The sequence below is a fragment of the Megalops cyprinoides genome, chromosome 1 (genome assembly GCF_013368585.1).
Source record: "Megalops cyprinoides isolate fMegCyp1 chromosome 1, fMegCyp1.pri, whole genome shotgun sequence".
NCBI classification, from domain to species: Eukaryota; Metazoa; Chordata; class Actinopteri; order Elopiformes; family Megalopidae; genus Megalops; species Megalops cyprinoides.
The window spans coordinates 26,335,485-26,352,155 of NC_050583.1; the positions used below are offsets into that span (position 1 = coordinate 26,335,485).

At 43.4% G+C, this 16,671-nt stretch overlaps 1 protein-coding gene across 2 annotated transcripts in view; it reads right to left on the reverse strand.

Annotated features, from left to right (window-relative positions):
• Positions 1-861: 861 nt before the first annotated feature.
• Positions 862-16,671, reverse strand: part of LOC118779746 (myosin-11-like) — a 32,987-nt gene continuing 17,177 nt past the window's right edge. Inside the window, exons 6-42 of one of the 2 annotated variants that reach the window (XM_036531985.1) lie at positions 15,592-15,684; positions 15,280-15,343; positions 14,868-14,966; positions 14,427-14,570; positions 14,169-14,264; positions 13,872-13,990; positions 13,043-13,195; positions 12,737-12,910; positions 12,362-12,535; positions 12,148-12,262; positions 11,529-11,722; positions 11,241-11,362; positions 11,044-11,113; positions 10,757-10,917; positions 10,484-10,592; positions 10,263-10,394; positions 9,956-10,162; positions 9,412-9,549; positions 9,198-9,321; positions 8,841-9,012; positions 8,159-8,371; positions 7,498-7,642; positions 7,174-7,380; positions 6,917-7,021; positions 6,531-6,683; positions 6,023-6,271; positions 5,716-5,928; positions 5,312-5,524; positions 4,910-5,071; positions 4,693-4,821; positions 4,525-4,613; positions 4,310-4,433; positions 3,991-4,199; positions 3,666-3,774; positions 3,248-3,420; positions 2,661-2,693; positions 1,499-1,574 (exon numbers count right to left, since the gene is read on the reverse strand). In XM_036531985.1, the coding sequence (XP_036387878.1) occupies positions 2,669-2,693; positions 3,248-3,420; positions 3,666-3,774; positions 3,991-4,199; positions 4,310-4,433; positions 4,525-4,613; positions 4,693-4,821; positions 4,910-5,071; positions 5,312-5,524; positions 5,716-5,928; positions 6,023-6,271; positions 6,531-6,683; positions 6,917-7,021; positions 7,174-7,380; positions 7,498-7,642; positions 8,159-8,371; positions 8,841-9,012; positions 9,198-9,321; positions 9,412-9,549; positions 9,956-10,162; positions 10,263-10,394; positions 10,484-10,592; positions 10,757-10,917; positions 11,044-11,113; positions 11,241-11,362; positions 11,529-11,722; positions 12,148-12,262; positions 12,362-12,535; positions 12,737-12,910; positions 13,043-13,195; positions 13,872-13,990; positions 14,169-14,264; positions 14,427-14,570; positions 14,868-14,966; positions 15,280-15,343; positions 15,592-15,684 (5,178 nt within the window). In that variant the 3' untranslated portion in view covers positions 1,499-1,574; positions 2,661-2,668. Of the gene's footprint in view, positions 1,575-2,660; positions 2,694-3,247; positions 3,421-3,665; positions 3,775-3,990; positions 4,200-4,309; positions 4,434-4,524; positions 4,614-4,692; positions 4,822-4,909; positions 5,072-5,311; positions 5,525-5,715; positions 5,929-6,022; positions 6,272-6,530; positions 6,684-6,916; positions 7,022-7,173; positions 7,381-7,497; positions 7,643-8,158; positions 8,372-8,840; positions 9,013-9,197; positions 9,322-9,411; positions 9,550-9,955; positions 10,163-10,262; positions 10,395-10,483; positions 10,593-10,756; positions 10,918-11,043; positions 11,114-11,240; positions 11,363-11,528; positions 11,723-12,147; positions 12,263-12,361; positions 12,536-12,736; positions 12,911-13,042; positions 13,196-13,871; positions 13,991-14,168; positions 14,265-14,426; positions 14,571-14,867; positions 14,967-15,279; positions 15,344-15,591; positions 15,685-16,671 lie in introns of both variants that reach the window. The other variant, XM_036531977.1, reaches the window with a different exon arrangement.

Consider the following 16,671-nt stretch of genomic DNA (forward strand, 5'->3'; position numbering starts at 1 on the left):
AAATGCCTAGTGAAAAAAGTGTGAGAGCACTGTGTGTGTGGCATCCACACCACAACACATCTGTGGTCTGGGTTTTCCAATATTGACCTGAGGTGTGGTATCTAGTAAGGGCAGTTTGAATTGCAAACATTTTGTATCGAAATGTGTACATTAAAAACATACAAACAAGTTGCAGTGTCTTTTACTGTGATGTTGCTGGTGAGAACAAGGGTGGGAAGCATGGACAGAGATGAGGAAGAACGTAAACACTGGTTAGGTTGTGTGGACACACTTTTTATTTCACGTGCAAGTGGTTTCACAAATGTATATCAATGACATGTAAACGTCAATTGAGTTACAAAAAGGTTAGCCTACTCAGATCGATACATTAACTTACTAGTGACCAGTGCATGAATTTGTGGTATAACTGGAAAAAATAGATTTTTTTTTGTATATTAACTAAATGTCTCATTAAGGTCACTTAAACTGACAAGATGCATTGATGGTGACATTTTACAATATTCCTGTTCAGAGGAGAAATTCAGGGGCCTTTTCTGGCTTTGTGTCAATTGAGATGAGCTTTTTTCTGCCTATCAACTTCATAGCTTGGATTACAAAACTGACAATATGGTGCTACATCCTATAAAAATGTATGGGTACAGTGCAGTACCAGGCCATGATGCTTATATTGCAGCATGTCCAACAATGAAAATGAAAAACAGCATAAAATGTATTTAGCTGATAATTGTGATAAATTTAGATAATGGGATGCCTTTTTAATTGTTAATTTGGGTAGGACCAGGATTCTACTTTTGGATACTCCTTCAATCAAATCATTAAATTGTAAGTGGGACATCTTTATTGGTGTTGCTATTTTTAATGGCCCAAATGTGGAAATCTTTGATCAGTTCCCTGATTTTAACTCTAGAGAAGATGCTTTAAGAAAAATGTAATATTTATGTGGGCAAAAAAGAAAAGATGGCCACTTGTGAAGTCGTTTTATGATTAGACAGGACAGAGAAAGGCTGCTTCCAAGCAAAAGCAGGAAACTGCAGCATTGGGTCCAAGACTAAAGTTTACTACAAGCATGAAAATTAATAATTAATAAAGAGCTTGTAATTTGAGGGTGCAGCTCAAAAAAGTGCTTCACAGAACAGCAAATCAAACCAAAATTTCCAACACCCAACACTGAACTAATCAGAAGCAATGATTTCAGCAGCCAAATGCATTATTATTTGCAATTCTGTTTCATAGTTATGACATAAAATGGCTTCACAATGTGGCAGTCAGCTAGTGGCTGGTATTGAGATTGACCCCGTTTAGTTTGCAGTGCTTGGCTGTGGTTGAAAAATCGAGTAGATTTTATTTAATTTTTTGACTGATAAGCAGATCTGTCTGGTAATATATGGAATAATTCATTAGAATGTAAGACCAACGAACAAATGCATGTGCTCCTCTAATCAGCCTTGGTTCCATTGAAGTCACCCTGTGAGTCTGCCTCCTCTTCGGAAGCGTCGGTGTTCTCGATCACTCCTCTCCGGCCCCCTCCACCAACACGCCTTGGTGTGCTACTGAAGGATGGCTCGTTTCCACGTCTGAAAATCCACAGAGACATCCAGGTGAGGGCCAGAGGGGGGAAACAGCAATCAAATGAGAGGCCCCGTTCTCTCAGTGCAAGTGCTGGAGGATTACATCTTACTTTAGTAACATGTAGCTGGGTTCCATCCTTTAGCGGTGCACCAGGCCCTGCTCATACAAAGCAGCACACTCTTAACTAAACCCCCACGCTTACTTAATAAGCTTTAAAAGCATCACTGGCACTCCAAGTACTTCCAAATGTTCACTGCAATCACTGAATAAAATAAAAATAAATGCTGGAAAGAAGAGTGATGAGATGGAAAATGTGTTCCACATTTTGGGTTAGTATTTTAGAACAAAGGACAAAGGCTTATTTAGGTCTTACTTTTAAAACAAAACCTTTATATGAGTCAGCCAAAGTTAGATATTTATGTTCTCTTACCACTTACCTGACCTCTTCCTGCTGGAAGAACATCAATATTGCTCCCTGACTGACTCATGCCAAGTGTTCCAGTTTGTTTTATAAATGATACCAGTTAAACACCATACTGTAAGTACCTTAGCCCCAGTGTTAGGGGTATAAAACCACACTATAAAATTATTTTTCACAAAAAAATGTCATTTTTTGTGAAAGTTCCAAGTGCAGCTGTGTTTCAAAAAGTGGGAATTGCTGTATAGCAATAAAATGAACTGCATATTAAAACCTAAATGCAGAACACTAAGTTAAGAGTATATCACTTGGTAGATATTGGGAGACATGGTTAAGAAGGTGATGATGCTGTTACTGGCAGGCAGGTTAACTTTGACTCATTTGGCTCCCGGTACAGGGAAATGAGTTTGGTTTAGGGCACTAAACCAAGCTTTCAGAATAGAGGGAAACATGGTCACATAGAGGAGGCCACATGTAACATTTGCAAGGTGAAGCGCTTCCTGCTTCACTTTGTTTTCTGTGACTTTTCTGCTCCCATGACCTTTGCTTGGTACCACAAGGCATTAACCATATTTCAACTCCACTCTTTCAGGCAGAAGCATGAGAAAAATAGATAGTGATGAGTGAAGGGGAAAAGCCATTGTAATGAGGCAGCTTCTGAAAGCAGATGTACCTGCTACGTCACTGCGCAGACTCCTGATTGCCTCTGTAATAAAGACAGACAGGGCTTGGTTTCTTGTGTTCGAGGCAAGCCTGGACAGGCCAGTGTTGGGCAGACAGACGAGGATTACATAACTAACAAGCACACCTACCCTTTAACAGCCAAGCGTCATACTTACGTGTACCCCTTGGTTTAATCCATCATATGTAGAAGGGAATGAAACTGACTGCTGTTGACAAATGCTGTGTAGTCTTTCTATGACACTAAACCAGGCAGAGGAATGATCTTTTTGTAAAGATCCTTGAGTGATAAATGTGGTTGTGTCTTGTTGTTGGTGCTTTCTCATTCCACAGCATTTCTAGAGTCCATGAGCAATACTGAGGGTAGAATGGAGGGGGGGGGGGGGTCCCTCACTGGGGTTTAGTCAATTAGAAGCACAGGGTAAAAAATATATGAATTGGGTCCCAATTATACACACTCAAGGACAGTGAGCTGATATTCAATACTGTAGTCAAATATCCTCCACTGAGTGAAAACAGTAATGGTTGAGACAGGTCTGCTGGACCACGGTGCCCTCTCACAGGCCCTTGCTCTCCTACCTGAGTTTGCTCTTGAGGGAGTTCACTTCTCGGCTCATGGCATCATTAGTCTCTGTGGCCTCGTCCAGCTCCCTCTGCAGTTTCCTGCGAGCAGCCGTTATACGCTGGGACTCCTCCTCTGACTCTTCCAGCTGCCTCTTCAGCTGCTTCACCCGCGCGTTGGACTTGTCTGCCTGTGGAGCGGAATGGGCATGTCACTTATACAGCAGGAGGCAGAAGGATAGAAGCAGGTTTGGTCTGCCACACTTCGCTCTGAGTGTATAACTACCACACATATGCCATACTGGGGGGAGGGGGGGTTAATAAGTTTATCAAAAAGACTGCATAAAGAAATTTAGCTTTAGTTGCATTACATTTCAAATATTCAAAAAAAATCCTTGTTGTAATGTGTGCCATGCAGAGCCAGACAATGGTGTACCTGGTCCTTGTACTGTTCTGCTTGTTTCCGCTCATCCTCCACTTGGATCATCAAGTCCTTCAGTTTCTTCTCCTTCTGGCGCATGCTCTTGGCATTGGCCTGCTTCTCCCTACAGGGATTAATCAATACAAATTTACAAAACAGTTGTAGAAGCATATTTCCAGTACACAACCACACACACACGCTCTGCACAAAGGTAATGTATTTAACAGTGATAACGTGGAATGAGCATAATAGAGAGTTATGCATACATGTGGACTGTGCAGAAGTGCTGCTGCTCTGAGGTAGGCTGTGGAGACATGTTCCTGGGTTGGTTGTACATTACCTGCTCTCTTGCTCCAGCTGCTCCTCCAGCTGCTGCACTTTGGCTTCCAAGGCAGAGATGGAGGACTTGAACTTGGACTTGACCTGGTTCTCCATCTCCTGCAGCTTGGCCTTCAGCTCCTTATTCTGCCTCTCCATTTGCTGCCGTGCGCTCTCATTCTTTTGAGATGTGGTGCGCTCTGCTTGAAGCTCATTGTTCAGCTGATCCACCTTAGTGAGTGAGGAGAAAGCAAGGCAAGGTTGCAGTGAGTCTCTTGGAGTTTGCAGTTGAGGGAAACTCTGAATTAAAACAAGTGCATGACCACTGTTTATGCTGTTACCTGCTGCACGCTCTTCCTCAGCCTGTCATTGAGGATCTCCATGTTACTCTGCTCCTCCTCCAGTTCTTCCTCCAGCTGAGTGATTTTAGCCTCCAGACGTCGTTTTTCATCAGCCAGCGCAGACCTGCACATGTGACACAGTTACATGCCACTGTATGACGTGTTGGACAAGTACCTGTTTGACCCCCAGATTGATTTCCTCCTGTGACACTCACTTTCCAGAGGAGTTGCTGGCCAGCTCATCAGACAGTTCATCCCTCTCAGCTTCAGCCTGCTTGCGCGCCCTTTCTGCTGCTGCCAGATCCTATAAACAATCACACAAATAAGCCTAGGCACTGACTCTGTGCCATGTAGAAGTTTGATTATACGCTCTATCTTTGTACCTCCTGGAGCTGCATAAGTTCAGCCTCCAGACTCTTGGCCTTCTTCTCGCTCTCCTTGGCGGTGGTCAGCACTTCTTCCCTGGCAGCACGAGCGTCCTCCAGCTCTCTCTGGAAGTCCTTCATCTGAGCCTGTGAGAGGCAAGTCAGTCAAAATAGTGTGGGGAAACCAACATGACATCTTATGTAACAGACGTTCTAAGCATTCCGCTCATCTTACCTGGAGCTTGCGCAGCTGTTTGATGGCCTCATCTCGACCCTTGTTGGATGTTTCAATCTGACCCTCCAGGTCCTTGATATCTCCCTCTAGCTTCTTCTTAGCAGCAGACACGGTGGCTCTCTGCTTGCGCTCATCCTCCAGCTCTGTCTCCAGCTCACGTACCTGACAAGGGCACATACAGTTCTCCATAAGCCTTGGAGGCTATCAGCTTTGATCTAGAAACCACACCACACATACATTGTAACGGACAGGGACAAATTTTAAAAAGCCAAATGGAAAGGGGGAAGATTAAATGTCACAGATTGAAACAGCCAGAAGGACATTTTGTCAAGGATGCTAAGATATCAGCTTTGCTCAGTCCTTTGGAATTACTGTGTGTATGAACGTGTCGGGAATCTATACCTGTTTGATCAGCTGCCTCTTCTTCTCCTCACCCTGCTCATCTCTGCCCTGCAGGTCTCTCTCGAACTGGGCCTTGAGAGCCTGCATGTTGACCTCCAGACGCAGTTTGGCATCCTCAGCCGCCTGCAGCTCATCTTCCAGCTCCTCCAGCTGGGTTTTCATTTCCTCCACCTGTGCTTCAAGTCCACGCTTTGACTTCTCAAGCTCGTGCACCTACCAACAGAGGCAAAGGTCTAAGCTTAAACAAGCTGTTGATAGTTACCAGTTATGTGAGACAAAGACCACCGGCACTGGTCATCATTAGTACAGAGAAGGATGATGGTAAATAAAGCTCACATAAAATAACTGCTTTTTCTGATATTTACGGTGAAAAGTCGAAGTATCTGTGTAAGACAATGACTCACGTTCTTGCCAACGTCATCCTTGGAGCTGACGAGGTCCTCCATCTCAGCACGCAAGGCCTTGTTAGCCCTCTCCAGCTCCTCACGGGCATCCTGGGCTTCCTCCAGGGCTCGGGCCAAGGACAGAGCCTTTGTCTCTTTCTCTCGAGCCTCAGCCTCTGCACGGTCGCGCTCATCTGCATACTTGGTAGAAATGCTCTTCTCCTCTGCAAGCATCTGACATTTACAGATAAACAGAAATATGGAGGTGAGCATAAAGGGGTGTCTTTCTTTTGCTTCATTTTTCTCTTCAAGCCTGGTGAGGACTGACCTGGTCAAACTTCTTCTGCTTCTTCTCCAAGTTGGAGACCAACTGCCGCTGGTTGTCCAGGTCCATCAGCAAATCCTCCAGTTCTTGCTGTAGGCGGTTCTTCGTCTTCTCCAGCTTATCATAGGCTGAGGCCTTCTCCTCAAACTGTGTGTTAGCTGCTTCCAGGTCTCTTTGCAGGCGCTTCTTGCTCTCCTCCAGCAGTTCCATGTTACTGGAAAACTCATCCAGCTTTTTCTTGGATTCTGACAGCTGGTGGAATGGACAAAGACAAGATTCAGTGCAGGAGGAAATGCAATTGAAATCTGAATTTTGCACACCAGCTTAGTGTTTTTCATCTGAAAACATAATTTCTATAAGACTTGATGCTCCTTGAAATGGTACTGATTGTCAGCTAAGCAACATCATTTAGCATGATCAGCAGTGTCCTGCCACTTGCTAATGAGCCCTTATCTGTTCATTCAGTCTCTCCAACAGACTCAGTCAACCAGATGTGGCCAAGATGGCTAACCTGCACAGTAAGGGTGGAGACATGCCTCTCCACATTCCTCTTAGCCTCCATCTCCTCCTCCAGCTGCTCTTGAAGTCCGTTGCGGTCATCCTCCATCTGTCGCAGACGGGTTGAAAGAGCCAGCTTCTGCCGTGTCTCCTCTGCCAGCAGCTCCTAAGAAGACATAAGGAATTCAAAGATGATTTCATGAGTACACAGCACACAGCTCTCTCATCAGTCATCATTGAGAACATAAATAAATGTGATATAATGTGAAATAAATGCAATGTAACGGCTAGCGTTTAATGAATTATTTCAAATGCTTTTATTGCTTATCAAACAACAGCCATTAAACAGAATAAGGATAGCAAATACTGAATGGTGAGATACGCGATCAGTTACATTACCTGCGCGTCCTGAACCTGAGCACTCAGACTGGCCACATCTTTGCTAAGCTTGATGTTTTTGCCCTCTGCTTCATTGAGAAGGTTAGTCACACTGTCCAGTTCCACCTGTAATGAGAAGAGTGGGATAAAAGTATATTTAATACTGTGCTTTATTCCCACTATTTTAGGCTAATAAAGGTCTTGTGGATCTCTATATTCATTGCTTCTTCACTGATTTCCAGTGCCACTTTGCTGGAGTGGAGTTGATGGGTACTTACGGTGATTTTGGAAACACGGTCTCCCAGCTCTGCTTTCTGCTTTTCGCTGTCATTAAAGCGAGACTGCAGGTCAGCCAACTGGCCCTCCACCTTCTTTCTCTTGTGCTCCACCTCCTGTTTGGCTTGGGTCAGAGAGCGCACCTCTATAGTCAGCTCTGAAGACTCCTTCTCCAGAGCCTGCTTTGCCTTCTCCAAGTTAGATTTCACCTGCAGTACAGAGAGGGGAGGAAACACATGACTTAACCCATTTCAACATTATTGAGTTTTAGACTAATATCTTAGAACTCTGATATATTAGTATCCTTTGTAACTGAAGGCTCTTACCCGTTTGGACTGCTCCAGCTGCTCAGTGAGCTCCTCCACAGCCTGCGTGTGCTTCTGACGCATTTCCTGCACCTGTGCCTCATGGGCGCGTCCTTCTTCCTCCATGGCCCGTTTAAGCAGGGTTACTTCCTGCTCTCGTTTTGCCCTGCATAGGGTCACCCAGGTTACAGTGCATACATGCTAACAGCATCTTCACAACCTTTTTGGACTCTCTTACTATGGAGTCTATCTAAACAAGAACAGTCATTCTTAGTGCTTGTTCACCTCTTGAAAGTTATATTTCCACATGTACTCGGCTGGTTATGTACAGGACACTGATGCTACCCTAAACAGGAATTAAATGTCCACCCACAGCTAATTAACAAGACCATGTTTTCTTTGCTAAGGAGCTTCCTCAGGATGAAGGGCCATCTGATTAGAATCCTGAGGATTAAAAATGTTGATCTGTTTATGTGCAAATCAACTTTACAGTTTTTGGGAGCCTTAGACCAGAGAACAAACTCCATTTTTTCTCTTGATATTTTTTGTCTAGCATATAGAAGTAGATGTGAGTGTGTTTTTCTCTCTTTTCTGGATTATTGTTGACGTTACCTAAGGAATCACAAACTGATACTGCAGACAATGTAGACTGCTGCTGCTTCATGGGTACAGGGGTTCTCACCGGAGCTCCTGCTGGGTGGCAGTGCTGTCCAGAGTGTCCTCCAGCTCGGACTTCAGCGCCTCCAGCTCCTCGCCCAGGTCGCGTTTGGTTTTCTCGGCCTTGTTGCGAGCGGCACGCTCAGATTCCAGGTCCTCCTGCAGATCAGAGATGTGTCCCTCCAGCTCCCGGATCTTCTTCAGAGCGTTGTTCTTCTGTGCTGTCTCATCTTCCAGCCTGCCATGAACAGCCGAGCACATTTAAGGCTCCATCAGCTAACTGCAGCTGTGAACAGCACTTCCATGGCTGCATGAATGTAGCTACAGTTTATATATTTTTCTTCTACTTTTTATGTATTCTTCATGTCTTTTTTTCTTTTCTGTTATGGTTATATTTCATATGCTGGAGATGAGTTTTAGTACAGCTCTAAGATGGTAAGTCAGCTAGCTAGCTATTATATTTGTATCTCAGCAAAAGGGACTTTTCTTCTTTCTAGGTAGTAAACAAGACTTACTGCAGGATATTGAGACTTTATGTGCCTACAGCAGGACAGATTACCATGATAATCCAATCAATACAGCACCATCTTCTGTGCTAATGTGAGGTTTTGTCAATAACCACCCACAGTATTGTGAAAATCCTATATGTAGTAAAATGTTGATTGAAAACAGTAAAGCCCAAGGCTAGCACAGTCCTAAGGACACACCTAGCCAGTGCAGCCTGAAGCTCTTCCTCCTTCTTTGCCAGTTGTGCCTTCAACTCAGCAATCTGGGCTTGGAGATCAGCAATCTGCTCCTGGAGGTCATTGGACTCTGCCTCCAACTTGCGTTTGGCCTTGTCCAGCTCCTGCCGGGTCTTCTCCTCCTTCTTCAGACGCACTGCAGAGATATCAACCATTCACTAATAATCTATCACTTGTGTTTGAAATAACGTTAATTGTACATGCAACTACAACTAACACAGATGCCCAACTAATGATGACAATTGTCATCACTGAGGAATGAAAGATTTTTAAGGTGAATTTAAATTTTGATTTGGAAACACAAAAATAGCATATATGGACCTTCAAGCTCCGATATCATGGATTCATGCTTGTTCTTCAGTTTGGTCAAGTTCTTTGACTTCTCCTCTTCCTCTGCCAGGTTGGAGCTGAAGTCTGCTATCCTCTCCTCCATTAACTTCCTCTCCTAAAACAGCCAAAAAATATTATTAGTCTGATATTACCTTCAAGACCCCCACAATCACCATTCAGAGTATGGACAGAGACTTGTATTCACCTTGAGCAGCTTGTTGTTCTGGTCCTCCATTACCAGGATGTCATCCTCCAGTTTCTTGATCTTGCCTTCAGAGGTCACCTTCTCCAGCTGCAGCTTCTGACGGGCATCCTCCTCCTCCTCAAGATGCTCCTCCAGGTCCTAAGGACACCAGGGCACTTGTTACACTCGGTACAGAGCACATTACATCTTTGAACACTGTAAAATGTATGAGCTGCACCATACATGGTGTACCGCAGTTACAATGGCTAAAGAAAATGTAAGGTCCTCTTTCAGCCTATTTGAAACTCCAGACATGTGATTCATTTAGTTACATGACTGACTCTGTATGACACTATTACACATCTCTCCATAATGTTACATCTTTTACTTATCTGTACATACTATAGAATTGCTAGTCAACTGATTTCTCTTTAACAAGTGACTGGTTTAGCTCCTCATCTGAAGAATTAGATAAGTTAGGATGGTGGATTTCCACTACCGGTGTGGAAGATTGCTGCAGTAAAAGTGAAGCTGGCAAGCAGAGAATATGAGTTATATAATATACCTGGATCTGCTGCTGCATCTTCTTCCTCTCCACTTGCATGGCCTGACTACGTTCCTCCTCCTCCTCCAGCCGTGCCTCCATCTCGTGGAGGATCTCCTCCAGCTCCTGCTTCTTTGCAGCCAGACGCACCCTCATCTCCTCGGCCTCTGCGTACAGCTCTGTCTCTGCCTGCAGCTGCTCCTGCAGCTGGTTCCTCTCTTCCAGGAGCTACGCACAGAGGTGGAGAGAGTATTCTGATGTTTTCTGATTTAAACACAAACAAGGTCTCCATCTGTGCTTCTAACACAGGTGGTATAGTGCTACAGACCTGTGTGTGTTTCAGGGTGATCTCCTTCAGCTCTGTATCACTTTTCTGCGCTTGTTCTTTTGCCTTTTGGAGTTCTTCTTCCTTCAGACTCATTTCCTCCTCCTGTCGGGTCACTTGTAGCAGGGGCTTGACCTGAGAGGTATTTCCTGATTAATACTGTACTATGAAGATGAAAAAATTATATATGTATATATATATATATATGCACTTTGTCACCTCACCTTAGTAAAGAGTCTCCACCACTGCCAGTTGCGCAGCTTGAGGTAAGCAGCACAGTTTCTCTGGATCACCTTCATGGCCGTCAACTGTTGCTGCCTCTTGGCAAATGCCCTGTAAAGGTGCAGAGGTGAAGGCATGATGCTGGTTGGCTGCAACGGAGCACTCTGGAGTTATATTAAGGAACTGCTCCCCAATCCCACTCTTATGGTTATGTTTTGATAGTATGTAAAGGGAACATCACATGTCAGCTAGATGGCACTGCAAAGAAGACTCACTTCCTAGCCAAGAACCCTCTAGCCTGGGCCTGGAAGGCGATGATAATAACAGTGATCTTCAGATCACGCTCCTCCTCCAGGTGGGCCAACACACCAGTACGGAAGAAGATCTTGCTCTGACCAATGCGGTAGAGGTTTGGGTCCAGATCCAGATGCTTAATCTGTAGAAGAGAGTAGAAGAGGACAATGGTGTCTTATTTGCAACTAAATACAGAGCAGCAAAAATGCTTTAAGTTTCTGAAAAATCTGCAAAAGTAAAACTTTTGGATACAGAGACTTCTCCTCACCATCAGGCAACAAGCTTGTTTGCCATCCATGAAACCTTTAGGAATAGCATTTGCAGCCAGGATCTCATAGCTAGGGTTGAAAAGTGGTGGACAAATGTAGAGAATATAAATGTCTTTCCAGAAAACACATTAAGATTTACAGACCTAAAAACATACTTTTTTAAAAAAAAAGTAGGATGTGTTGGCAAATTGCTCACCGCTGACGGAACTCCTGGAACACGATACGATTGGGGAATCCTTGTCGGCAAATACGAATTCCCTCCAGCACACCATTGCACCGCAACTGCTCCAAAACCAGGTGAGCGTCCAGCTTCCCTGCCTGAAGGCATGCCAAACAGGAACAGAGCCAGATCAGTCTTCATTTCTGTTCATTTTATTTAATCTCGATTATTGTTTTGGAAGGTACAACATTACAGTGTGTCCTGACAAACAGCCGCATATTTATAAATAGTAGAGCATACAACATATAGTGTGACAGCACATACCCTCTTCTCGTGGTTGGGGATGATGCACCGCACAAAGTTGGGCTGTGTGTTGTGCAGGGTGGTCATCAGTTTGGCCAGTGACTCCTTGTAGAGCTGGCCCACTGTACGAAACATGCCCTTCTTGGTCTTAGAGGCACTGGGCATGGAGCTGTCTGACATCTTGGCGATGGTCTCCAGCCCCACCACACGGTCAGCTGTGAGATGGAGAAAACCAGTTAATTACAGATTCTACCATCTCGTCCTCAGCTACCCAGCAGAGTTCCAACAGCAAATCATTTCTCCACCATAGATCTTTCTTCTAATGGGAGCATAAGATTCAGAAGTGGAATGCAACAGTACATTTGAGGTCAGAATTTTACAATAAATGTTAACAACAATGACCACTGTTATTGATGTAACAGGCGTATGTTCTGAATGTTTTCCAGTGTTGCATCACAGTGCACAATATTCTGAGGACAACTTCCCATTGAAATTTCTCTCTTTCCCTCTCCCACAGTACCCTTCAACTAGCTGCTTTCAGTGCTAGAAAATCTAGACTTCGAGCCTGGCTGTAAATAAGAGTGATTACAATAAGGAAAATTATGTGTACAGTAAGTTTGATCTTGGCACAGAGACTTACCATCTTTCCAGAGATCTTGAATAAAGGGGCTAGAGGAGTTATTGAGCAGTGCTGTCACATTGTCATTAAGTGGGTCCATGTTCTTGGTCAGCCAAGCAGTAGCATTGTAATCCACCTACAGAAGAATGTAAATTGAATGTAAATTATTTTCAGCACCCTTCAAGAATAATAACGAGAGAAGAACCGCATTTTCACTAGTCAGTGTCTTCCTTACTTTGCCAGCATAGTGAAGCACAGAGAACTCTGTCTTGTCTTTAAGTTGCTTGGGCTTTGCAAACTTGGGATGGTTACTCTGTGTGTTCACGAGCTTCTCCACGAATGAGACATCTGTGGCTTTGGGGAACCAGCACTCCTCGTCCAGGAGGGCCAGGATGCCCGGTGGGTTATTCTGCAAGGAAAAATGTGAGTTGAATGTGCAAGACAAAATCAATAAAGGGGCGTACACTTACCTCTGACTGACTACAAATGCAATGCAAGGGTCAAACATTAGATCTATATATGTAAAGATGGTAAAAGAATGCAAGTTTCCTTAGACACACACATGTCCGTGCAGTATGTACAGGTAAAGAGGGAGGGTTGATGGACTGACCGGCCTCTCGATGAGCTCAATACAGGGCTGTAGGTCCAGACCAAAGTCGATGAAGTTCCACTCAATGCCCTCCCTCTGATACTCCTCTTGCTCCAGGATGAACATGGTGTGGTTGAAGAGCTGCTGCAGCTTCTCATTGGTGTAGTTAATACACAGCTGCTCAAAGGAGTTATCCTGCAGGACATCACAGCCATCAGAAAATTGCTCTTCTCAAACAATATACCCAAACATTGTTGGTTCATTGACATGATGTACTCTAGGAGAAGTTTAGGTTCTGTGTTAATCTAGGCTTAGAGTGCTGTTCACCTCAAAGATCTCAAAGCCAGCAATGTCCAAGATGCCTAAAAATGATGCTCCTTGGCGTTTGGTTTTGTCCAGTGCCTTGTTGACACGGCCCAGGATCCAGCGGAACAGGCGCTCGTACATGGCCTTGGCCAGGGCCTCTACAGCAAAATCAGCCTTTCAGAGGAAAAGGGGCAAAAGGTGGTCACTTACTAGTGTGAATAGGACTTTTGGTTGAAATCAAACAAAAATATGACCTTAAAAACTGTTCAAATGTATTTTTACCTCACATAAATGAATCTTTTACCAACATGCAGCATACACACATTTTCACACTATGGAAAAATAAATTGAATATACAGCATGAACTATGGATGGCTGACACTGTGCTAGTTAAAGAAGACAAACACAACTTCATAAAGTCTATGAAAAGACAGCACAGAAAGTAACAAGCTAGCTTATTGTAAAATGTGCTTCAGGGTAAAAGGCTGGCATAAAGGTTGCCAAAAGGATTTTTGGAAAGCAAATTGCTCAGGATGTGGAAAAACAATCCTAAATGCTTTTTCCAATATCGGAGTAGAGAAAGCAAAATGCGAGATGAGGTCACATGTATTAAAAACAGGGAGGAGGCTCTGCTTTATAATAACCAGGACATTGCTGATATATTCAATGGCTTTGTCAAAATCTTCGCTAGTGAAAAGGTCACCTCCATGCAAATACTAAACAATGATACTTAATCTTACAAGGATTTTAGTGTTAAATTACACCAAAATAAGGGATGTTGAAGAATTGGAAAAAATTGATACATGAAATACTCATTTATAAAGGAACGTTTTGTTGAATCCGCCTGTACCTGCTCCTTGGTCTGTGCTTTCTGTACCAGCTCTCGGCCCACTTTGATACGTGGGGTGAGTATGGCCCGTGTGAAATCCGTCACATTGATTCCCTGCAGATGGCACACTTTCTGGGCCGCTGGAAGTTAAAAATATTGATTGCAAAGAGGAATTAGTCATGGACCACATCTGAAAGATTTCTATTGCAATAGTGGTAGTAGTTTCTGTGATGGTCACCGGACATTTTAAAAAGCTGCAAAAAAGGTGGTAAAAAGGAGGTATGATTTGTTTATGCTCTGTTTCCTGCAATCTCTCACCTGTGTTGTCAGGCATGGTTGCCTGTTCCTGGTTTCTCTCCTTCTTGAACTCAATGTTTCCTAGCTGCAGTACTGAGGAGACCACCTTCAGGATGCCTAAGGTGGGGGTAAGAGATAGAAAGATACTGACAGGTGACAGGTATGCAGAGAGAAGTTGAACAGAAAAATAAAGGCCTAACTCCTACAACAGCAGGGAATTTTCAATTGGTTATGGAAACTACGGTACAAAGGTATGAACGCATCATTGTTGTGTCTTACCTATCCGCTCCTCCTCAGAGAGGCCCATGATGTTCATGGCCTCCATTGTCTCATCGTACATTTCATCATCCTGCTGTCCGGGGATTTGGACATGTCCCGCCATCAGGAAACGGTAATTGTTGAAGCTCTCCAGCAGCAGCTCCTCTGTAAAACCGAACAACGGTCTCTATGTGGAGTGTATTTGACCATCGCTTTAACAGAGTGACAGCTTTATCTAAAGGTGAGGGACACAGAATCAATAGACATGTTTACCGAATCATGGCTTCCTTGACACTGCTGTCATTGTGAAGCAAGAGGTCACATTTGAAAAAGGATATTCTTAAAAAAAGCTCTGATTAAAGCTAAGAAATAGGCCATTGGGAGACACCATTTCGCTACAATAAATGAAAATAATTCACTCATGGACATCAAAATAGAACCTGTTTAGATTCCAGTCATTACCACGTAGCTTTTCTTTGGCTCCTGCCACCATGTAGTAGAAGATGTGAAAGGCCCTCTCAGTCTTGGCCTGTCTAATACAGCGGGACTTCTCCAGTAGATCTGAGGTGGTAAAGGCATCAAGGATAAATTCTGCAACACAAGTTCAGCATCCCTTGCTGAAACACAACTGTTGATATTTGTATAATTTGTGTGACACTGTTCAGGCGCCAACAATCCAACGTGTTTGCGTGATCACAGCCGAACCTAGTGACTCCTCTCACAAGAATGTGTGGAACAGTCAATCAATACAGATTAGCGCCCGGGTTAAGCATATATACTTTAGACATCTGGGCCAGCCGTCCTCCCTTATTGCACTGAGGCTTTATTCACTCCCACGCTTCCCTGCTCTCTCAGTCCCACCGTTTCAGGATACAAGTCTCAATGTTGGCTCCAACGATGTATCCTGTCACGTCAAAGTTGATGCGGATGAATTTACCCTGGGAGGAGAGCAATTGACAAATGTCACACAACACACGTACTTATGCTGAAATACACTGAGAGGTATGGACTGAAAAGGTTTCCTGATTATAAAATAAGAACAAAAATAAATAGTCTGGATACTGTTGAAATAACAATATCTGTATATGATCAGCGAAATGAAATTTTATGAATGTAGTACTGATAGATGTTTCTATTATCCTGCTGTATAAGTAAAATAAAATGAGACTATAGTGTGTTCACTTACAAATCGTGAGGAGTTGTCATTCTTGATGGTCTTAGCATTTCCAAAGGCTTCTAGAATGGGGTTGGCCTGCAGGAGCTGTTTCTCTAGCTCTCCCTAAAGTATCCAGGTGTTAAATGTTAGTAACTACCCAGTAATTGTTGACCTCAATGGCAACATCAGCGTGCAATACACATAAATCACAAAGCACAACTATTTCCAGAGAAAAATAGAAATTTCAAAATGTAAACTAAATGCCAAAAACCTTAACGTGGACATGCAAAAGGAAATTTTATAATAGAATACCAAATATAGAAAGCATAAAAACAAAACAATGAAAACCCATTTCGAAACATTAAAAAAACTCACGTAAAATGTTTTTTTTTTTTTTTAACAAATCACAACTAAAAGAATGCAACAGGACAAAATACACAATTAAAATAGCATGGTTCTATAAACAACAAGTACAACATCTATAAAAACACAATGGAAGATTCAAAGAAAGAAAATAAATCAATTCTGCGGCCTAGTATAGACTAGTGTCTAGTGCAATGTGACTAAGCACAGAGCACACTGGAGGTTATAATATCATATTAGATTTAATGCACATATTACACATAGATGCCCTCATTAACAAGCTGGCACATTTCACAACTGATTTGTTTCAAGCTGAAGGAACTTGAGTCTGATTGTGAAAATGAGTTCACATCACAATAATGTTCTGCCAGGCCCTATAGTAATAACGTGGGCCGAAGTAGGTGACATTCTGTGCGGTACTTTGTGGAGAGAGAACATTGCTTGTGTCAGTATGCAGGAGCTGTGCGGAGGGGCAGAAACTGGGTGAGACACCGTGTCATCCTGAGAGGCCCTAATCCCTATGATCAAAGGCAGAAAGTCAGCTGAGCTGCTGGACCAGGAGCAGGAGAGCCCCCTGCCAAACTTGCTCCATTAGCATTGACCTCAAATTTGCTCAGAAATCTGCAACAGCACGTATATGTATGCCATTCTGGAGAGTTACTAGACCATTTCAAAACTGTGTACATCCCAAACTGTTGCAAAAACCAGGGGAGCACAGCAGCGTAAGCCTCAGTCACATTGTCTAAA